Consider the following 24,411-nt stretch of genomic DNA (forward strand, 5'->3'; position numbering starts at 1 on the left):
GTGCAGTTCCCTAAGCATCTCATAGAGCACCTCCAAAGCTCAGTAAAATCCAGACAAGTGGCAGCTTGCTCAGCCATCTGAAAAATCAGAGTTTGGAGGGCTTCAGAACTCAAACGTGAACCTCAGAGGCTGACAGCCTTGGCATTTTTAAATAAATGGGAAACTTTCTAAATAGGCTAGGTGACCCTTCAGCACCTGAGATAAGGCCGGATTGGAAAGATCACACATCAGGATAGATGATACGCTCTGTCCTCCTCCAAGGAGAACACAGCTAACCCAAACAACAGAATTTCACACAAGAAATTCAATTTTGATAAACTTCTTTGCCTTCATTAACAAACCAACAACAGAAAAATAGCTAAGGGTATCTACTAGTTTCACAGATACTCCTCCAAAAGGAGAGAACCAGAGCAATTATCTAACACCCCCATGCTTCAGAAGACTGTGACAAGAAAAGGAGGTGCAGCTGCCACTCCATGGTGGTAGCTCTTTAAAAAAAAAAAAGTCAGGAGTTTTAAATTTTTATTTGTTTTTTTTAGTTGAGGAGCATGTGTGGTTTAGGTTTTTATTCACTTCATTAGCTTTCAAACATCTCTACCCATTCACTATCACAAGTTTACTTGAAAAAAAGGTATTTTTAGGGACTTAATTTCCTTCAAGATTCCTTTTCATTCCCCCACCCTTTGATACCATACATCTTTCCCCACCTTTACATGTGCACCTCAAATTAAGTAATCCCGTGTACTTGTTTTTAGCTTCATTTAGCATTGCAACTCAGCAAGAACTGATGCGTTCAGGAGCAGTGCTCCAGGTCTCTTCCTACTTACTGCTCCCTCTTCCTTTTTTTTCTTCAGTTTCCCAACCCAACCGTGCAAGCACTGTTCAGTGCATTCTGATTGCAGCATTAAAGCAGAGAACCCACTCGGTTGAAGAAATCAGGCTTTTGCTATGGAGGGAGAGCAGTAACTAACCAGGAAGAAGAAACAGCCGTATCACATCGAGGTGGAAAAAAACGAGGATGAATAAATGGGATCTGAGGTAGAAAAGCGGAGATCCAGAGGATGAGGGTAGAGGGAAGATGTTCTGGGAGAGGGAAAGAAGAGACAAGCTGAAACCACTAATTTTTCAAAATAGAAGGAGCAAAAGAATAGAGGTATGAAGAAAAGGAGAGGTAATGTAAAAAAAAAAAAAAACAAAAAACAACTTTTAAGTCCACAGAGAACATCCATACTGCCTAAAACCATGAGCAATATAGACAAATACATTATGGAGGTTCATAGGAGTGATTACAGAACGGCTGAGTTGTCAGTATCTGAAGCTAGAATATTTTGAAAGCAAGAAAAAGCAAAACAATATATTAATAAAAGTAAACATTTCTTGCTGCTGCAGATCTTCATCTTCTGTGACCTGAAGTTGGAATTAAAACCATTTGGCAAATTCACATTACTTTGTCAACTTCTCTTCTGCTCCTGCCTGCTTATTCCTCTCCCAATCACCTTCTTTTCACACTTTATCCTCAGGAGCTGTACTGAGACTTGACTTTTATGTCATCCTGCCAGGACCCAGCCTACGGATCTACTGGAACCAAAATAACCCAGAAAGCTCTCCAAACATGAGCGCACGCACACTGTCTTAAAGCATTCCAAAAGGAGGAAGATGGCTTTCCTGATTTATAAATTCATAATAAAGAAAGGTTTTTAACATAACAGCATTGCAAAATGAATACATTTTACATGGTAGTGGCTAAAACTAAAGTACCATCTAATAAAAAAACCAAAAATGTCTTTCTGCTGATATTGAGTCTATTTGGATCTACAGTGCATACCATCAAAAGAACTACTAAATCTAAAGAGCAAAATTCAGCAGATCTCCTATGATTTTGTAGGTGAGAGGGCTGTCTAAAATCATTTGAGAAGAACTCCGGTTGGCTACAGGTCCATTCACACAGCTGTACTCAGCTCAGCAGTATTTATTCAGCACTCAGTTTTGCTCCTTGGCTAAAACAGATTTAATTTTTCCCCTCTAACAATTTGCTTAATTTTTCTCTACATTCAGTTACGTATTACCGTACAATCATTTGTAGTTAGCATATTAGACTAAAGCAACATCCAGTCCAGATCTACAACGTGCCATCGTGTACATTCATCCTTTATGCAACTGTACTTAAACTCCACTTAGAAATACCCTCTGTATTCACAAGTGACTTTGGAAAATAGGCATATAAGCAAAGTATGGAAAGCTGTACAGTATAAATCTAGAAAATTCACACAGCAGCCTGGGACACAGACAGCTAAAGCACATTTTATTTAAAGTAACAATGCAGTAATTATCCATATATCCCTCAGTATGAAGGAAATTTATAGTGCCCTATTTACAGTACAACACCGTCCCAGAATCTGTTTATAAAAGGTCTCACCTAAGCATTAAAGAGCAGGAATAAAATAACTGAGAAAGGAGGAGGGAGATCAGAAGCAGAAAATGGGAATCAGAAATAGAACAGTGTGAGCAGCCACAAAGTGATAAGTATTGTTTACCTGTCAGTTGACATTGATTAATCTTGTGTTCTGTGATATCACTCAGTGACTCAAACACCTGGAGGCAGCTGTCACAGCTGTGCACAACTTCTTCTTCTAACTCCTCCCCTTCATCCGGCCTTTTCTTACAGTCTAGCACTTCTCCATCTTCTGCCTTGTCTTCTAGTTTACAGTTAGGGTCTGAAAGAAAATCAAGACCGTGACTTCAGGCATCTAAGCAGAGCACCTTTAAAAAGAAAGAAAAAAAATCAAGACAGGTTCTTGGGGTAATGATGAGAAGAAACACATTTGGCATGAGCCTGCAGAACACTGTAGATTTTATTGCTAAATAAGCAAAGGAGTTTTTTTTCATTAATTTTTTTTTTTCTAATCTCGATGAAAGGAGACTTTCTATTCTGCACTCACAAACGCAGCACTACTTCTCACTCAAGCAATTCTTCCATGCTTCAGTGTTAAGTTTGTCAATTTTATCAGAGCTATTGAAGCTGCTTTGATCACTGTACGAAAGGATAAGCCACCTATGCAATTAGTTTTCAATGAAAAGAAAAATCAAATCAATGAGTGTGCAGGAACTTCTTTTCACTGCTAACTACAGCATTTCACAGGAAATTACCAGAATTAAGAGACTAACAAATTTGATTTACATAAACATGAAATTAATCTTGATTTCACAACCCACTCCCATACTCCATCACCATGCTATTTGAAGCAAACAAAACTCGCCTATGACTTAAGACAAGCCCAGTGAAGTTCCTGATCATGGAAAACTGGAAAGTAGCTACTGTAAATCCCAAGCAGTGCACAAGGAGAGGTTTGTCTGACACGTTAACAAGCAGTTTGGGGATAGTGGGATAGCTCGGAGCAGCATCCTGAGCCCAGTTGACGCTTCTGAGCTGGAAGAAAGGCGCCCACCCGCATCCCCTGTGCAAGGAAAAGCCGTGCCGCTTGCCGCACCATCACACTTCTGCCAATGGTCAGTGCAAGGGGAGATAATGCCAAGCTGAGAACTTCTCCTCCTCCTCCTCCTCGTCCTCCTTCTCCTCCGAGGAACGGTGTGGCTTTAACTACTCCTGACTTTTTGCCCACTTCACTAAAAGCTTCCTTCAAAAGACAAAAATAAAACAATCTGTCTTCCCTAATAAAGCAAGCTGGCACTTAACTTTGTTTTTCCTTGGGAACCACAGCACAACAAGTGAAACGCAGAAGAAAAATGGTTGTGTACATTCCAGCGAGAGGAATGCAAGTGTTTCACCACTTTTCCCTCCTCTACTTAGGCCGCCTCATTTTTCCTTTCAGATATTTGAGAGAGCTGAGACAAAACGAGTCATTTTAGAAAACAAGGATAAACTCACATAATAACAGGAGATTGTGCAAGTGCCTTTTAAGATGTCATGCTCTTTAGCCAAGCGGGTGACTAACTGGGAGCAGGCTCCTAGTCTGCAGCAACAGCGAGGTGGTGGCTACATACCCGCTTCGTTTAGCACCGCAATTGATTAGGATCACGCACAATTACATGACAGGAGAGTAGCTATACCGTGCTAACACCAAACCCAAATTAGAACTGGGACGGGGTAAGGAGGAGAGGAATACCACTCGAAACCACTCTTAAATCCTCTGCCAGAGCCCTACAGTGATGCGGGCACAGCCATCCCTGTATCTGTCACTGTGCACAAAGCCACTCCAGCTGCCCACGACGAAGGTGGGGGCTCTCATCCTCCTCCTACATCCTTCGGTCCACACCGCTGCACCCCTGCCCTTCGACGGTTCAGATACAGACGGACCCGCGAGCAGAAACTGGAACTGACCCGTGTCAGGAAGTCTTCCTCATGCTGCGTGGCTCGTGATCAAAACTGAGGAATTTCTTTGACAGGGGTAAAGGGCGGAATTTATTTTTATGGGAGTTGTATTACAGAGGGAAAACAGATTAATTTTAAAAAATAAAAAACACATTCTGAAGGCAAAAATACATTTGCTGCGCAAAAGCCCTGCCTACACCCAGAGTACGATTTCTGTATGACATTCACAAGGTTCTTGCAAGAGGGAAAACTTCAACTTGGGCAGCTATTTCCAAATAAAGGAGTAATCTGCACATTTACAAATAAATAAATAAAAAAAAAAAGGACGCTAATCAAGCAGAAGGACTTCATGGAATTTTAGCTATTTTTAAATGCTCTATATGAATCTAAATAACTTATGCTGCCACTTCATTTTCCAAGATATTTTGCAAGATTAATGAAATTGCTTAGAAGATCACCAAGTTATAGGCGGTACAGAAAAAGAAATAGTTGTCTTAACTGTTGCAAACTGACCCGACATCATTAAACACTTGTTGGAAGGCAGCACGTGCGCATCGCATACTATTAGTTGCTCAGCTCGAGCTCCCAGTTTCATCTCATAAAACTGACAGCACTCAGGGAAATGTGGGCACTGGGTCTGAATTTTAACACGAGTATTTAAATGCTGCACATAAAGTTTACAGACCTGTTTGTTTTAAAATAAGGGTAGTGTCTGACTCTGCTTTAAGTACAATGCTGAAGGAAAGAAAAGGGAAGGGAGGGAATTCTCCAGACTTATTATTCAGGAACGCTTGCACTTTACAGGAATTCAGCAACACACACACACACGCGTATGCACACACGCACCCCTTAGTGCACAAAAGCCTGAAGAATCACTCAATTTAAAGCTTCCTACTTAGAGACCAGTTATTAAAATTAGAATCATTTTAAGACTAATAAATGTGTTGCTTCTCCTTCTGCATTTGCAGATATAAACTCTGCAGGGACAGAAGTCAGTCAAGCTTATTCCCTTCTGCTGCAACTTTAGAATACATGCTGGAGCCAACTGGCACGTTTGTTTTTAGGTCAACACTTAAGTGGGACCCTCTGGGACCTAGGTTCGAGTTTAGCCTACGACAGCTTTGTGAAACGAGTTCTGGCAGTCTCAGCCCCTCTCAATGAACGCATTTCCACTGTGAGCCACTTCCATGAAAAGATGGCACCACAAAAATAAGAAGGTATTTCAAGAGAGAAAATACCATTTGCACAATAGATAGCTTTTCTGTTACAGCAACACGTCTTCCATCAAGGGCTGGTCTAACCCTAACTGGCTACTTAAACTGAGGATAAGCTGCCGTATTTGAGATCCTCTTTTGAGAGCACAGAATAAAACACATTTTTTAAATGCGATACGCATTTATCTATACTTTCTCTGTAACCTCCTGTTTAAACCTCATGCTCACACACAGACATCAGGGCAAACGTTATTCATTTCCCACATTTCCTTCTCCCCAGCATCTGCAACTACCACAAATACAATTCCCTCAACAAAGACTGGCTTGATAGTAGGATTACCTTTCCCAACATCTGCAAATGCCACTGTCATTTCCAGAGGCTTCCCAGCCCTATTTCAGAGACCAAGTGAAATTTTTCAATGAGCATCAGCAACAATACACACACCGGCTCCATCTGCAGATATAATTTAAAATTATCTAGTATGGAAAGAAGGGCTACATTTTCGGAACAGAAATAAATTTGGCTTATTAAGGCACTTCCAGAAAAACAAAGAAGAAGGAGAAAAAGAACAGTTGTCTTCTGTTACTGATTATGTTAACATTATTTATAAATGGAAATTAAAAGAAGCATGATTTTCTCGTTACTTTATTCCCTGGCAGGTGGCTCTCCCTATCCCTTCTTCCTCCTCCTCATAAGGGATGTTACTGCTGTAACTTGGTCTAATAAAACTGCAACTTTGGGGAAAATGAAAAATTGCATTGGCTTAAAAGTGTTGGAGGCAATAAAGCCATGGACTTCAATTAATTTCAAGTATGGGAGCGGTTTAAGGCCAACCAGCAGAAATTCTATTCTGTCCATGTAAAAATGAGGTTTCACCACATTTACTTTTTATAACCCATATAAAAGTCAAGTAAAAGTAATGAATATCTAAAAGCCATCTCAGTAGACTGGCAAAGACTATCTGTATTCTTGAAACTCATCTTACATATTTCTGCCTATGCTACAAGGATCCATAGCTAATCACAAGTAAAACATCAAACTACCAAGAAAACAGCCTACTTTCCAACCCATTTCACTGCCTTGCAGTAGACCTCCTTCCAAGCCACTTCTGCATGGAAAAGTGCTGGCAAAAGAAAGGAAAACTAAGATCATGTGGTTATAATTATTACCAGGCAAGGAATATTTCTTCAGCTCAGTGGTAAAGTAAAACTCTGTCGCTCTCTGCTCCCAATAGTGTCCATCGCAAAACAACTGCCTCATTAAATCTCTGCAGTAAGATTAATATGCCGTAGCTGCACTACATTTATAACTTGGTACTCTATAAAAAGCACATTTAATGGTTAGAGCCAGAGCTTAGATACAAAGTATTACTATAAAAACTTCTGGCAGTGTGTATACAGTGTGGGCCTTCTGTACTGCTCGCTGTATCAGAAGGGTTTTTGTTTTTCCACATCGGCACCGCATTCTTGCTATGGAGAAAAACAAAACGTTAAATCTCGCCTAGAAACAGACAGAGAACCCAGGACACGATGGGAAATAAATAACTAGCAAGATGACTTAACCACTGAGAATTAGTTTAAGAAAAAATGCAGAAAAGCAACCATTCCTTGTCATATTGATCTCTGGTTTCACAGTTTCTCAGTTCTGTATTTCTTCAGCTTCATGTGTTTATAGCAGTACAAGTTTGCTTTTTTCCCCCCTCCCAAGTGTGCAGATAGCTAAGTGGAGACATAAGTGAATTCAGAAGAGTTTGAGAAATTTTCCATTCAAAAAGCAGAGAACTCTCTCACTTTTATTTCCTCTTTTTAAACAATACAGTTTACACACAGCTACTAGAACCTACGAAAGGCACCAAACACAAACCCACAAGACACAAACACAAGAGAAATATAAAGCGTCGTAGCCAAACACGAAACCAACTGCCTCCTCCTTCCTGAGAGGAGTAACTCCACCTGTTTTCAAACAAGTTATCTAGGCACAGTCAGGGAAGACTAGCCTTCTAGGAACAGCCTTAAGGCACCAGCTCTTACTCCAAAAGGTGACCTCAGCTGAATGAATGGGACTATTCAGACGAGTCAGTGCCGCTCTCCAGGTAAAGCTCTGTAGAATCGGTACCAAAGACAAGAGCAAAGTACTCCTTGAACTCCCAGAATCAAAAAAAGTTTAGAAAGAAGAGCCCTCCTTGTTCTAGGGAATTAACAATTATTTCTTCATGATTATTAATGATACATATCCTGTGATCTGACTCAAACATCAGCTTTCTCCACCCAAATCCACTGACTTCAAATTACAGATCCCTGACTGGTAAGAAATTATACAAACACTTAAGAAATGACCCCTATCCACATATTTTACAAACATGAAAATACTTTAAAATGGAATGAAAATTCATCTGAAATGGCATAGGCTGGGCTTTTATGTGGGGGATGTAAAGGAGGATTATTTATAATAACAACAACGAGAAAAGCATGCTGGACTTTTCAAAGCATCTCACCATCAGTTGCCTGAGCTGCAAAAGGCAGAATTTCTACTTCTCAGGAACTGAAAGGTGAGGGGAGATAAATGCTATTCTCCACTGTGAGCCCCAAAAATGTATTCTAAGCTGAAAGGGAGGAGGAAGAACACAGGCTTTGCAAAATCACCCCGATATAAAAATCCCTCACGCTGCTGTCAAACAGTAAGCAAGCACTAACGAAGGAATTCAGCATTACCAGTCTGTGCGGCTGTGTGTCCCACACCTGCCTGCTGGTCCTCTGTTTCATTTTCTTCTACTGTCAGAAAAAAGGTAAACAAAACAAAAACAAAACAAAACAAAAATGTTAGGCAGGTAGCTGAAGTGTTCCAAGCTTCTTTACACCAGCTTCAGTTCTGAAAGCCAGCAACGCTTGTACAACACAGCCAAGAAAAGCTGACACAGGTCCACTGCAAAGTGCAAACAGAATGCGCTGCTTTATGGAAGCTACATATCTGGGAGCAGAGTGACCAAATGGGTTTCATGCCTTAAAAAACAAATCAGATTTCCTCTGGGATGCGTGTCTTCAACAGACTCTACTGTATTTGGTTATGGAACTAAATGAGAGAATAGTTCTGGGCTTTAAGAGTCTACTCACTCGCTCCACATGGATAAGAGAAAGCCTTCTCCTGGCAGACGGGAGAGGTATGTGTGCTAATTCATACATAAGCTTTAAAAAAATTATAATAATCCTATATTCAGTAGCAAGCATCTCAGCAGTGCAGACAGCCTTGCAAAGGAGAACTAACCCCATGCTGCTTTACTGTATACACCATGCCAGCATCTTTCCCTTGGCTCACAGCTTTCCAGAGCAGAGGAACTAAAAACAATACAATTTTTGTCAGATTCACTATTCAAAACTTGTTGGGCCAGAGTGAACCTAACAACAGCCATTCTGCTGCTATTTTGAAAAATTAGAGAGCTGTTCTGGTATGCTCTGATATGATGCCTAAGTAAGATTGACTCTCCCAAATAAAAGTAAGGGAAGAGCTAAAAGGCAGAACCATTTCGTTTTTATTCTCCCAAAGACTGAGGTCTTTGAGCTAGGGAGCAGCAGAGAGAAAAGAATTCTTTCTCCCTCCACAGGGGAAAAAGCTGAAAGGGGAAAGACCGCACTTCTACAGTATTTCCGCTTCCTTGAATTTAGGCCTCAAAAAATAATCATGCAAACTGAGTTAAAATGCAAAGATCTGGGGGCTTTTTCCTGGTTCTTGGGAAAACAGATTGCAATACATTTAAATCTAGGCATATATTCAAAAGAAGAGATATGTATACACACTCCACAAGTACCTCTTTTCCTCCTCCGCCAACCCCAAGGCTTCATACAATTGGTTGTTTCTAGAATCTGGGTTTCTAGAAAAAAACACCAGTTTTCATAAGGACACTCTCCGGATACGAGGAACCCGAAATACATAAGAAAGAGTCAAGCACAATCTCCGAAGGACTCTAAACAATCTCTCTCTATCCCAGAGCTGTGTCTCGTAAGCACACTCTTCTCATCAGCAGAGATCTGATAAAGTTTCCCAGGCCCCAGAGTCAGTCAAATATTTCACAAAATAAGATTTTATGAGCTGACTGTTTCACTTGAACTTCTGTTTTGCAGCCACGAAGCTACCAGTACTTCAGTCCTGATAATACTGTATGTTTTTCTTTGTTATGCTGAAGCATTCATCCCAGCAGTCCTCAAAGCTAAAGGAAACTGGTCAGACAAAGAAAGCAATGGGAGAAGCTCATGAAAAGGACAGCTTCGAGGAACACGTGGTCAAACTCAAGCTAAGCTAAACAGATTTTTCAGTAGGACAGCACAGATCAATAAGACTTATTAATACAGGAAGAAATATAATGAATACAACTAGAGTACAATAAAAAAATAATAATAAAAAAAGAAGCCTTTTGTGACCCCCTCAAAGCCCCCAGTGCAAACTCTGAAGCAGCCCAACCTGGCCCCGATTAAGCCCACCACCCACTGTGGATTTATTTCCAAAAAGACAACTGAAGAGCAAGCTCTAGAAGTGAAAACGAGTCCACCATCCCACCCCCAAGGAGTCAGCTCAGCTTGGTCATCAGTCATACCCATCAACCACAGCCAAAGTTGTAAACATAGCTAGTATTTATCAATGAAATCCTCAGCCACGGTACATACCCTACATCTGAACTCAGTCCAAAACAGCAATTTAGAAACTCTTAACATATTTCAAGTCTCAAGATGGACCTGAGAAGCCCAAACATGAACTTCTCGAGAACTGACTCACAAGTGGGAAACTTCAAAACCGTGCGCTATCTGTTGAAAAGTAAACAAAGTCTGCTTGCTTGAAGTGGATCTCCACTTAGAGGCGTATGCAGACTGAAATGCAGGAGTGCGTCCCTGCTGCTGCTCTGTGCTGAGCATCCCCTGCAGCAGCCGCAGTACCTGGACCTCTTGCTGCTAGTGAGAAGTGACTGCACGCCAATACGTGGTTGACTTTGCACTGCTGACGAGCAGGTACACCAACCATTTGTAGGGCTTAAAATTAAAAAAAAAAAATAAACAAAAGAACCCCACCCCACATGGATACTGCCTAACAAATTGTTTCCATGTACGGTTTTGTAGTTGTAATGCAAAAACGTGCCAGTATATGCCTTGTGAAATCAAGTGATTAAAACTTCCCCACTATTTAGGGATATAGAAATTCAGAGAGATGAGGTTTGCTTTTGACAAAGGCTATGTCTTTATTATACTAAAAAATGGAGACAAGTGTCAGAGCAGCTAACTTTGAGCTTAGCATCTTTCTAAGATGAGCTCTTTAAGAATTCTGAGTCACAAAAGAACCAAGTAGGTCACAACAGGCCACAGCACAAAGACTTGCTAATAATACTCAGCGAGAGTCACATATTTGTCACGAAAATTAAACCTCATTTAGGGGGAAATATGGTAAAAAGAATAAAAAAGCTACCCCACAAAATCGACAGAAGAAGGGAAATCTTTGCGTTAGCACAACCCATCTACAAAACAGCATCTCGTTTTCCCTTCTGTAAGTCCGATCATCCTTCCAGCCACCACGGGTAGTTGTTACATTAAGAAAGGTTCAGCTGGTAGCATGAGAGCTCCTGATTAGCACTTTATGCCTTTCCACAACAAGATTCTGAAAACTTCAGTACTATTTAGCTCTCGTGCCACTGTTAAACTCACTTAAGCGTGAGCAGCAGCATGACATACAGCCAACGTTACCATCCCTTAAACATTACCTATACCATTTTCTTTCAGGAGACGAAGGCAACTTTAAACAAAACGTATACAGTAATGTGCTTTTAAATGTTACTAACCAAAAACATTGCTCTAACACTAGCATGGAATGCAACTAAAAAAAAAAACCCACGAGGATGATATGCAAATGAAACAGTAGCATGTACGCACTACTATTAATTCAAACGTCAAAATTACTGATACTCTAGGACTGTAATTGTGCATATGGGTATCATCTTCAGTACAGCATTTAGCACATCCTAGCATAAGATAAATTCTAGATAACAAAGTGATAGAATACTAATAAAAGGAGAGGCCTCAGGAAACAAGAACAATGGCTTATGAATCCAGACTATGAATAAGTGATGTTGCTGCTGAATAGCCCTTCCAGATACACTTGAAATAACGTCGTCACTAAAGCAGCAATATCCCTTGTCTGTACAACTCCCTGCTTCCGACCACAGGTCACCTGTTTTGTTAGCTGTAGAAATATTTTGTGATTGACTATCTCTTCCTTAAAACAAAACATCGAGTCCCTACCACATATTTTCACACTGTAACTTATGAAAAACAAAACAAACAAGAAACCCAAATACTAAAATTTTTAAAAAGACTAGATCACCACAAAAAAACTGTGGCACCACATTTCTTAAGTGATTTTTTTTAAAAAAGAAAATCTCAATAGGGGAAAAAAATTCCAGCATGTCAACTCTATCTCTTATTATAAAAGCTTGTGGTTTGGAAAGACACCAGTTTTTAAAATTTTACTGCAAAAACATCTCTCTAAACTGAAGCTGTATCTATGTGAAAGGTTGGGACATTTCAGCCCTGGTACAACCAGTGTCCAAGGCAAACCATGGTTTCAGTTCAGAGCATCTCTCGTGCTTAGGCTGGTAAACATCAACGCTAAAACCAACCCCTCATTCTAAAGGAGAAAGAAATTTAAATCAAGTAGTCCCATCAAGGACAGTTCAGTGAGGAAGACCCCTGGGGACTTTCATATAGAGGTCCTAAAAATAGAGATAATCTCCTGACTGCTCCACAGCAACACCTGCTGATCAGTGAGGATTTCACCCCTTTTCCTTACAGCCTCTTCCTGGGACACATGGTTAGCATGTAGAGGAGGAAGATTATTTTATAAACTTAGTACAAAATGTATACAGATTTCCTAGCCTGCAGAATCTCATTCATATTCTACTGACTAACCCTTCACTGAAGAGTTAATCTGCAGCTTTAGCACCCTAAGGAAGAGCACAAGTCATTTCTGGTTGATGCCTGGGAAAACCCTTGTATGGAAAAGAAATGGACAAAATTAGAAATGTGAAAAAGGACGTTTTCACTGAAGGGAAGCCTTTTGGAGAACTCTGGCTAAGATTTAGAGCTTCAGATCTATTACAACCCATAATGAAATAAAAGCAAAAGATAATTGAAAAAGGTCTATTTTCTTCCAGTCTAGGTGGGTTAATAAATTAAAAAAAAGAAGAAAAAAAACCTAAAAAACTTTCCCAAATGTCTGAGCTATCCTTTCAGCCTGTTAAACAAAGCAGCAGAAGCCACATATCCCAAAATAAACTATAAAAATAGATTGCTATTGATTTCATCCCTTCCTAAAACATATTCCTTGAAAGATGTGAAAATAAACCTAATATAGCAACTGAGATTGTCGGGGATACAGAGTTTGGAATATATATTTTTAACTTGCACTTAGTATTTCCTATAATTCAATACCTAATCCATAAATTGCCATTAGCATATGATTAGTAATTCAATTTAAAGCCATCTTGCAGAAGAGCCTTTTTCTTAGGACGGTAACTTTGCCAAGTGCATCTTCTATCTACATGTTTGAATAATTTCTGCAGACAAGTAATAGAGACACTAGCTGTATTAGCATAATCAATACACAATTTACCGAGTTACCCAGACAGAACAGAAATAAAACGTGTGTGCCATTATTTCAGTACCTACAAATTACTGTAATTTCTGGAAGTCTCTCTCCACTTTTCTTCTCCCTCCTCCTCCTAGCCATATAAAAACCAGGAGGCCACTCATACTGCCACCATGTACAGGTAGATATTACGTATGATTGGATAGATTAATCACACAGGCAGAAGGCAAATTTAGGAGCCTGTTACTGGAGATGCTGAGCATCCTCTAACTCCATTAAATTCAATGGATTTTTGAAGACATTTCACACTTTGCAGTAACGTGCTGTGGAAATACAACTCCGTAAGGGTTCAGCCAGGATACAAAACTGAAATTAAGGATGTTACAGAGCGGCATTAAATACAAGCTCACATGCCAATGCACCACCTGCTAGGGCTACACCTTCCTCTGCTTTCTTCTCTCCCCGGGTACCGCCGGTGCGTTAAGGCTCAGCCTTTAGACTCCTCTGGCCAGCACACACCAGCACCTGCCCTCACGCCCAGCCACGAATCCTGCAAGTTTGCAACAATTCCAGGCTATTTTGTAACGTCCTTTAAGGGTAGCTGGCATTCATAAAAGTACTCAGAAAAGAAGTACTCACAAAGTATTTTCTGAACAGCATCACTCAGTATCAATGCCTATCTATCACTACTACCCAGAAACTCGGTTACTATTTTGATCAGTATCAATGCCTATCTATCACTACTACCCAGAAACTCGGTTACTATTTTGACTCCCAAACACCCATGTACCCGATGTGTTTAGTGAGAGAAGAGCTGGAAGAAGTGCGTTTGCATATTAACACTTCAGATATCCACAATCCAGAACTCTACTGAAAATTAGCTGCGTGTGTAGCCACAAGCATACATAAATCCTGTTAATCGTACACATGAACATTTGTATTTCTGATTTGTTTTGCGTTGTGCTGTGACATATCCCTTTTCCAATCCCCCACACCGCCCCCGCGTTGTAACAGTATTCTCTTAATACCTGGAAATTATTATTTGCCTAAAAAAATTCCTGTTATATAAAGCATTTTTCTTCTTGCATTTGCTTTTTCCAGAAGACAAAGCCCCTCATAGCATTCATATTCTTAATCCTCTCTATAGCCTATCCCAACCCTGAGCTTCCCCCCCCCCCCCCCCCCGTCATCCTTGTAGAAAGACTGAATTAGGAGTTACCAATTAGATTGCAGTGGTTGGAAAATATTCTTCTTCTGCTAAAACGAGGTATTTTCCTAGGCAGCACATAAACATAAAAAAAAAATAATAGACTTAACTGGAAAGAAATTATTCTTAAGAAATCCTTTGGATATTCTTTGAACCCTTGATCAGGAGGATGACAGCACCCAAACGTCACAGCCTAAAGCCGCCCGGTTTACATAACATCGTGGGCAGAAGAGGCAGAAGACACTTTCCCGCAGCTGAGAGAGAATCCTACAGAAACCCCAAAGCTGGGGATGGGGGGATATCTTTTTCTAGACAGCTGAGGTAGTCAACTGATTAACCCCGCTCGGACTGCTAACTGCCTCCTCAAAAATGTACCCTCTAACAAGCTTAGGCCACATCTACACACACTCATATTTTTGTCATTTAAAGTAAACTAATAATGGTATAATGCATTTTACAAAATACTTTCCTCCAAAGAATCTTAAAGTTTTTTTATAAACCTCAAGTAAATTCCAGACATCCCTAAGATTCTGTTGTGCAATGTAACATGATTATGGATCTCAGAGTCAAATTCAGCACCATGGTGAGACTTAGCAAAGCAAGAGGGAGGCTCTCTGGGGGGCAATCCTTAGTACTGGGGTGCGGACTTTCAGCTGTCCTGCCTGTCTCAAACTGAGCACTCCACCTCCGTTTTTGACAAGGTGACTGTGGACGTCCAGTCCCTTTGAGGAAAGACACAAATCAGGGGGCTAAGATAAACTTTAAGCCCAATTACCAAACCCAGTACTTCAAGGAATGCTTTAAGAGAAATTCAGTATATTGAAGCTACATGTCACCTAAGCTTTCTTACTCTCTCAAAGAGACACAGCTACGAATTTCTGCTATTCCTACAGACCTGTATTTCCAACTGTGCTTCAAAAACAAGAAATTCATTAAACTGTCTGCAAAAGCCTAAGCTCCATAAGAGAGAACAATTGGACAGGTCAATGTTACACAACTCTGAAGATGGGAGATCAAAGGAAGGGATATGAGGACCTGCTGTAAAGGTTACTGTAGCTGACCACGACCTCTGAAAGTCAAGCCATTCATTTATGTGCCTAACATGAGGCACTTATTTTGAGGAGCTGAGGCCATGTGACACCATTCTAATGCCAAAATAAAACACAGCTTCGTGCTTTGGCTCTACCACCTAATGACACGCATTTATCCAAGTCAAAACACACCTCCTTTCAATTGAGATTACCCCTGATTTAACAGAGATCTACATTCATTTTGTACCATGGTCTGGTTTTGATCCCTAAAACTCTCTGCTCTGTTCTTGATGACTTTCCATCAGCTACAACACCACATCGGTCCACATCCACAACAGAGCTTAGAAGCAGTACCTATGGTTTTTATCATTCGGGCTTTCCTAGTGCTGTGCAGCTCAGGACTGAAATTAAACCAAAGCCCCACTGCAGCTGCCTGGAAAAATATTAAGTATTGTCCTGTCTTCCCTGGCTTTGCATGCAGTCTCACAGGTTTTTCTTGAGAGCTCACATACCCTTGCTTGGTCGCTACAAGGTACTAGCAGAAAACGTGTGGGCTGCGATGCCTCTTCCTTTCCCCCTCTTGCCCACACCCACCGGTTAGATCACTCAGCCAGGATGTGGGTGGCAGATGCTCAACTTTCTTCTCTGTCAGAAGGATTTGTACTCTTCCTAGAAAAGAGCACCTGCCCTCAGACTTGAGGCGCACTCATTCATTGCTGTTGAGCTGCCATACCTCATCTATGACATTCGCTGAACTAGAAAGAAGGTGAATTGGCACAATATGATATCCTTGTGGTCAGGACACCACCTGGGAAGGGAGAAACCTGGACTCCAGTTCCAGTTTCACTGAAATAATTCAACAGCAATAATACTACGGTAGGCACTTGGCAGACAGACCCAGGCCTCCTCTTTCTTTGTTGGTACTCAAACCACTGGAGATATGGGTCTTGTGTGTGAGCACTCCTTCTCAACCTCTTGTCCAACAAATACTCAATTACACTTCTGAAGAGGGGAATGCCACTGACAAAAATAAGAAGGGCCACTCACTCTCATAGCGCACTACGTTGCTGTGTAATGACTGATGTACTCCTTGCGAGATACCAGATTCAAGAACCCCTAGGCAAAGCACAGAACAGAATCCCATCTCTCACATCCCAGCTGAGCAAATGATTCCCTCTCTTCAGTACGGGGCGAAGAAAAGTAGCACAACCCCTTGGTTCCTTCTGCTTTGGGAAAAAAGGAACGACCTGTCCCCTGCCTCCAACAGTGGCTGGCCAACTCGGACCAGTGACTGCAGACTACGAGACACCCTATTGCAGTAAGATACCCATGCCTAGAACAGGGGGAGCTGAGGCACACTTCTTTCCTAGTATCTCACGCTGTCTCTTTAGGGCAGCTCCTACTCAACAACATTCACAAGCCCCTATCCTGCCAATGGCTTGTACAAAGAATCCAAGCACCCGGAGCACAATGACTATTCCACGAGGCAGCCAGGCACTGGAATATCCAGCGCTGCAGCACCCAAGCCTTTACAGCTTCCTGACCTTTCTTTGTTGATTTATGTTTCTATCTGGCACATCTTCTACCCAACGGATTCACTAGAAATTGCAAAATGAACCTTTTCCTATGCTCTAGCCCTTTCTAAGCCACGTAATCCAACCCCTTCCCAGCAGTCGCACGCGCAGACCAACGGCAATCCGGTTCCTCCTCCCATCTTCGGAGTGAAAATGCTACATCAGGCATGGCTCTTGACATCCTGTTGTCCTGGAACCAGTGAATCAGAAAGTTCCTTCCTTGCAATTGTATTCTTTGGAGGTGGAAAATAATTAACTTCCCCACCCCCTCCCCCTTCCTACTGCCACTGTCAAAGTTAGAAATTCACTTGACTCTGCCTGGAAAAGAAAACAACCATCATAACTCAGTGCCAGAGAAAGTTCTGTTGGTCAAAGCACAGCCTCGTCCTCCCAAGGACACTGCCTCACTCCATCACATCATCTGGTCCAGCGACACAGCAGGTATCGTGGCTTTGGTTTTAAAGTTCCTTTCAAGAAGTTCACGAGTCAGTCACAGAGCTGAACTTGATAGTCAGCAAAAGAAGTGAAAAACAGAAAATCAAACTCCACCAATCAATTATCAGGGAATTCATCATCTGAAATATATTTTCCTGGGAAAACACAACCCAGGAAGAGTAAGGGCATACCAACTTTCAGGGATTGCATGCAAAAGCCATCTATTGTAAAGTGAACCAAGACATTTAGATTTAAAAGTGCTTTAGCTTTTCCACACTCATGCGAAATACTGCGTGTCTGTCTGAGAAACCAGGAGAGATATTTTGCATTTCCTGCTCCATAGGAAGGGCAAAATTCCTGCTCCAGGTGATTGCCTTGCATGAGTGAATAAGCTCTCCTAAACAGGGTTTAGGAAGAGGAAGAACACCGATACCCTCACTACCAGCATCCTGTCCGTCTGTCCTTACGGCAAAACCATGTTCAGCTTCAGCCAAGAGGTTGTTTAACTCATCATTACCATTTCCAGATTTGTAAGAAGACTAGCTGGCTACAGATCCTTTACTTTCAAAGGATCATAATAAGCCCCTACCACCTTAAAAACAAGGCATTGGGGGTGGAGGGATCACTATACCAACAGATATATAGATGACTTCAAAAAATGCTCAAAGGACTAAACACTCTAACCTTAAAGAGAAACATTGTACCTAACTGTACCTGTATTTAAAAGCAAAAGTAGCAGATGAAACACCCCAAAACCACCTCTCTGGCTTGCTCCCATGATTAAAAAAAAAAAAAAAAAAACACTTGGGGTATAACATACACAGCATCACTCTAGAATGCTCAGCCCTGAGCATACTTGAAGAACACGGACAACCTAGACTAAATCATGAAAAAAGGAGGAAAAAAAAAAATCTTCTACATTCTTTCCTCAATAATTATGCAGTACAGAGGAAAAAAAAAAAAGTGTTTCAAACTAAAGGACTGTGAAGTTAAAAAAGAGTGTGAACAGTGTTAAGTGGTAATGTAAATACGGGAGGACGACAGTCCTGGTTTAAAAACCTTTCCACTGGATATGGGGGATTTTGTGCAGTCTTACAGAAGAACATAAAGCACAGAAGAGCACAAAGCAGATTTTTTGGAAAGCAGGAGGGCTGAATTAAAATGTTAATTATAACATGTTGTAATAAGGATACCCCCAAGATCAGCCCTATATTTTTTGCTATAGCGTAGTCCCTAGGCACATGGCTAAGTATTCCTTGATCATTATCCTGGCTAAAACTAAAGCTACTGAAGTTTAGGGGAGCTGTATCTAACAGAATTTCTTTCATCTCTAATAATTGCTAAACTAGCATAATTGCTCCTACTTGAGGTGAAATAGAGCCCAAGTTATCTAAAACTAAAGTTAAGATAAAAACAAACCTCACTACCTCTTTTGGTTCTTGCACGTTCATTTTTTTGTCAGAATCCTATGCCAAGTGTTGCATTATGATTTAGAAGTATTTAAAATCTTCCCCTGTGCTATCGGACATCTGTAAAGAGAACGACTGAGCAACTGGAATGCTTTTCTAGTAACAGCATTGCAAAATATATTTGAAAACAGACATCTATGTTTTCACAGCACCAAATAAAGGAGGCCCAGTTCTTTGCAGATCTGTCTGCTGTCCCTTCAGAGAAAGACATATATACATCCATACATATATATATGCCATGGTTCTGATTTAAGTGAAATAGAGCATCTTCCTACCCCTCAGTGGTACTGATTTAGACCTCTAGTAGCTCTACGTGAACCAATGGAAACCTTAAAATAAATCTGGGAAAAGATGCTAAGAGGTCTGTGTTAGGGTATCAGCATTTATAATATATTTTATAATATTTATAATATTTTAATCAATTTAAAAAAAAACACTCCATCTAGCTTATATTCAGCGTTTCACACAGGAAGAAGAAAACCTACACAAATCCATATGGTCTACATAAAAACAATAACAATTCTTCTAGATCCTTTCCTCATTTACAAACACACAAAAGGAATTTTTATTTTTTCCAAACTGTGTGAATTTCTAAATACTGAAAGATGTGTTGCAGAACAAAGAAATGAGAACTATTAGACCCGCTGTAAATTAGACCGAATGAATTAGGGAGCAACATAAAACCTTTCAAGACATCTCAGATCATGGCGGATAACGTTATCCCACACGTTTGATAAGTGCCTCCGCACTGACAGCTTCCCTTGTTACACAAGTCAACAGCAACTTGGGAAAACGAAATCAAACCGAACCAAACAGGTGGCATTTCTAAAGCTCTCAATAGGATCTTTGCAACAAGTTTTCACTTTTTTTCCACTAGCAGCACAACCGGCAGCTGTTTAGATGGTCACTCCTAATAGGACCTGTTCCTAAGTAGACGGTGATGGTCAGTAATGCTCATGCTGGCCCCCAGAATGACCGGGTAGCATTACTGTTATCCTAAAGCTAATCAAGACAGTCAATATCACTATGCATTGCCAAAATCAATGAAAATTACTAAAGGTTAGTGATGTTTTTGTTGTTACTTTTTTTTTTTTAAAATATATAAAGGAGCGGGGGCATGCTTTGTCATGTCAAAAGAGAAGACTATAAATAGCCTGCATTATAAAAAGATGCTAATCTTAAATCCTCTTTGTAATTTGCTTTTTCATGTACTCTTTTATGCTCGAAATCTTAATTTTTGCCCTTTTTTGGATGGCCAAATAGAAGTCAGCAACCCACTCATGCATCAAACAGATGTTTTTGCTTTTCAGGCCAAATGGAATCTTATGAATTTTTTGTTCCCTCCCTACAAAAATGATGATGCCAAAATAACAGAGCCCCTGAAACCGACCCGTTCAGAAAAATCTTTGGACTGGTAATACTGGAACTTTTAAGTCAAGTTCACAGAAATCGTGCCAACACTAATTGCTGTTTTTGTTTATGCTGGATTGATTGTAGTCTAATCAGCAGACAATCTAATGACTTTAGAGTCTAGTCCATGTAATTTAGAAGCTGGTTGGGGTTGAGAATAAGCATTCAAACCATTTGCAGATATACAGAAATGTAAAGGCTACTGTTTGAAGGGGATCTGAATGTCAAATTCTCTCTGAACTACTGTTGCTATTAAGATTTGTGTTTTAATCCACCGCTATTCTACCTTCCTCAATACTACACCACACCACCTGCACCTCTGGTATGGGAAACAGCCTTTAGCTTTGAATTTATGATGAGAAAACAAGTCGCATTAAAACACAGACACATTTACTCAGTCCACCAGCACTCTGCATAAATTGAGGCGCAGTTGTAAATTCAGCCAGGATGGAAAGAGTACCTAGCTTTGCTTAAAGAAAGGGAACAACTTTAAGAGACGCTCCGGGCTCGCCAAAATATTTTGAGACACAAGCCTTCTTTAAGCAGAGTATAGATTTACAAAATAGAGCAGATACTTTTTTTCCTTCTCATCTTTCTAGGAACTAACACTCAGTAATTTTATTTCTGCAGTCAGATGTGGGATACAAAATTACAGCGAGCAAAAGAAGAAAATACTTTGAAATAATAGCAACGTTTTTTAAAAGATCACTTTCAAAGATCAGTGCTTCTATGAAATCTGTGGGGATGTTCCAGTTTCCTTGGGATGGCTTGTCTAACACCTACAGTTTCAGTGATTTTTCATGGGTGACTTTAGCATAACGAGTATTACCTGACTTGAGCTTAGAGAAACCTGGGTTTAAAATTTAGCAGGGCTACATTTTCATTCAGGCTTGTATAAAGAATAACTCTTTTTCTTCACAAGTGACTGTGTTTTTCTAACTCTGATTCACTGCAAAACAGAAAGTTTCTCATCAAAAGCCCTTAGTAAGGGTAAAGGAAAAACCTCACACCCTCCCCAAATTAAAAACCCCATAAACCAAAAGGGGTGGGGGCCCCTAACCTAAGCATAATCTCTACAAAGCACGCCAAGTCACAGAAAAGGTTTTACCATTCAAGTGGCCAAGTTAAATGAGACCCAAGTAAGCTGCTCTTCCTCCCTCCCTCCCTTTCTCATCTCAGGGGGTCCCCAGCACGGCTGTACTTGGGGAACGCCGCTGCCCCTTGGGGAGGCGAGTTTAAGGAGCCGTACCCATCGCCCTCCTTCCACACCCTGTATTTACACGGTGCCTCTTCTGGGGCTCATACACCAGTATCTGCCCCTAACTTACCTTTCCCCACCTGCTTTTCTCCTTCCCCCACCAAGTGTATATGTGTTAGGTGATTTGGATCAGACCAGTGATACCTAATAGATTTTCTTTTTTCCTTTTTTTTTTTTTCTCCTTCAAAAACTAGCCAAGGAAATGTGGTAAATTAATCCATAAAATGAAATATAGGTCAGGACTGCCGAGTTTGATGCAACTGATCTTTCTTCTGCCTAAAAGAACCTGGCAGTTGAACTTTTATTCCCTCTTCCTGAAGTCATATATTCAAATTACAGTTTTTCAGAAAGTTAAATGATTTACTCTCTTTTTCACTCATTTTTGCCACAGCCTTGTAGTATATTTGTAAGAGATGTGGCTTTTTACAGAAAGTAATTACTATCTTATTTTTCCTTGGATAGATCTTTGTATTATTTTTAAATTCTAGAGGGCTTATCTAGTGCTCGCCATGCCTTTTTTCTGAGATATAATCGTCGGAAAGAGTTGGGGGACACTCAGACCACAGTTGGCAATGAACCAAGAGAGAGCAGGGAGGGAAGGAAGGGGGAAGAAACAGGAGAGGAAAGAAAAGAAATGTAAACAGAAACCAGGGTAATTCAGCAGAAGAATATTTTAAAAAAAAAAAAAAAAGAAGAAATTTAGTCATTAGCAAGTTCTGAACACCCACCATTTCAGATGAACATTAGTTTCATGCATTCAATATAAAAAACTCAATTGTCATTTTGTTTTAATGTATTTACCTGCCTTGTATCGCTATTCCCCTAAGATATAAGTTTCAAATTAAGTTATCAAAAGTGACAGACATATCAAAAATATCTCTTATATCTTCCCCCCAGAAAGGGCTGCTAAGTAGATGACAAATTGGAAATGTAATGTGTAACTCCATATTTTATTTAGATGTGAAACAGCACTCATGAGTTTAAATAGCTCATTAACATACATTCAAAGAATAGTTTTTCAGAGAAGCTATTTAAAATACTGTTTATTTTTAAACCGTCGAACTATATTTTGTACTGACTAAATCAGTAATACTTAAGAAATAAGAAATTTAAATAAATCCTACATTAGGGCTGCAGTTGAAATTCTCCTTGCGACATTACTTGCAGCTTTTGTTTGTTCACTAAAAATGAAGATGTAGCAACTGATGGCCGGACCCTTATCAATGAATTTAAACGCCACGTCTATAGAAGCATTTTTAAACTTCTCAGATGAATCACAATACCAGCCCTTCCAGAAATCTTACAATCAGGCTGCTTTCGGAATACTATTAATCCACTCAGAAATGGACACGATTCAAGAAAAATAACACGGGGAAAATGAAAAAGATATTTGAACAAAGGCCACCAAGAATGATAACCTACTCCCCAAAGGTAATTACTGCAGCAATAATTACAGATGATGATTGATTTACTGCCTCTTTTTAGTTGGAAAACAGTAAATAAGGTGCTGTGGAGAAATCTGTAGCATCTCTATCCTGAGCATCAAGCGGTTTCCTTCAGCCAGTAGTTTATTGTCAGCACATCCAGGCTGCTCCATCTGGATCAGACAACGTTGCTGTTTTCTCATTTTAGGGACTCTGAAGCCACTGGCACGTCAGGAAGGCAAAGCCCGTACCTCTACATAAAATGGAAGCGGTATCTCTCGTTTTAATTTAAGCGGGATGTTCAGAGGAAGGCACCCGTAACAAACCTTTCTGTAGAGCAACTAGCAAATACCCACGAGTGAAACGCGTCCAGCGTCTATAGCAGAACAATTTTCTCTCTCTGCCAGTTAATTCTGCCCGTCCGTCCCTCTGCACTGAGATACTTGGAGGTCTAGAAGCACCCTTCAGTTAAAGTTTCCCAGCATCTTTCTGCAAACACAGCTAACTGGTCGCTCTCCTACTGGCTCTAAAACTCATCCGCGCATGTAAATAAATCCTCCCCGGGAAGCCCGGGACATAAACGCATGCCCCACAACCAGAACTTTCATTGTGGGATCAGTTTTAAGAGGTAAGGGGAAGAGCAGCTCGTTTGTTCACTAGATACCAAACAAAAGCACCACTGAACTGCACAAACTTCAGTAAACTAGAGACAGGCTGCAGCAGCAGGTAGAGCGGTCAACTCAAGGCACGCTTTATTCCCTTTTTTTTAAAAAAAAAAAGAATAATATATATATATATATATATAGCTGGTGTGTTAAGAGATTAGAAAATAAAGGGAAGGAATGAGAGAATGGGAGGTTAGCGAGGCCAAGGGAAGAAAGAGAGCCCGCTCTCGAGCTTGGTGAAGCCAAGAGGAAGGCAACTCCTGGAAGAGTTGTTTGGGGCGAGCAGCGGGCCAGGCGCTGCGAGCGGGAGGAAGAGGAGGAGGAGGAGGAGGAAGGAGGGAAGGGGGCTGCCGGAGGGTCCCGGCTCCCACCCCTCCCGCCCCGGGCTCTCTCCCCCGGCCCCCTCGCCGCCCCCCGGCCCGGTTTTCTGACCTGACGCCCCTTCGGGGCTTTATTCAACTCCGCTGGAGCGAGCGACGGTGGGCGGAGGTGACAGCCCCCGGCCGGCCGGGGGGACGCGCCGTGCCCCGGGCCCCCAGCGGCTCCTCGGGGGGCTGCCGGCGGCTCCCGGCGGGGGAGGAAGGGAAGGGGAAGGGAAGGGAAGGGGGGCAGCGGGCAGGCGGGCTGAGGGGCTGCCGGGGGGCGGGGGAAGGACGACGACGAGGAGGAGGAGGAGGAGGAAGGGGGGCGCCGGGCCGGGACGCCGCAGCCTCACAAGCCGCCCTTTGTCCGCCCGCGGGGCCCGGGCTCTGCCCCCCCGGCTCTGCCTCGCG

At 41.2% G+C, this 24,411-nt stretch overlaps 1 protein-coding gene across 13 annotated transcripts in view; it reads right to left on the reverse strand.

Moving 5' to 3' along the window:
* The window catches only part of ZNF521 (zinc finger protein 521), a 231,720-nt gene that overhangs the window by 205,030 nt on the left and 2,279 nt on the right, over nt 1-24,411 (reverse strand). For 3 of the 13 annotated variants that reach the window (XM_080581129.1, XM_080581122.1, XM_080581123.1), the window contains one exon: nt 2,535-2,714. In XM_080581129.1, the coding sequence (XP_080437255.1) occupies nt 2,535-2,714 (180 nt within the window). Of the gene's footprint in view, nt 1-2,534; nt 2,715-8,256; nt 8,317-9,347; nt 9,411-24,070 lie in introns of all 13 variants that reach the window. The other 10 variants (XM_080581126.1, XM_080581131.1, XM_080581121.1 and 7 more) reach the window with 6 other exon arrangements.

The sequence above is a fragment of the Anser brachyrhynchus genome (assembly GCF_964034855.1).
Source record: "Anser brachyrhynchus genome assembly, chromosome: 2".
Taxonomy (NCBI): domain Eukaryota; kingdom Metazoa; phylum Chordata; class Aves; order Anseriformes; family Anatidae; genus Anser; species Anser brachyrhynchus.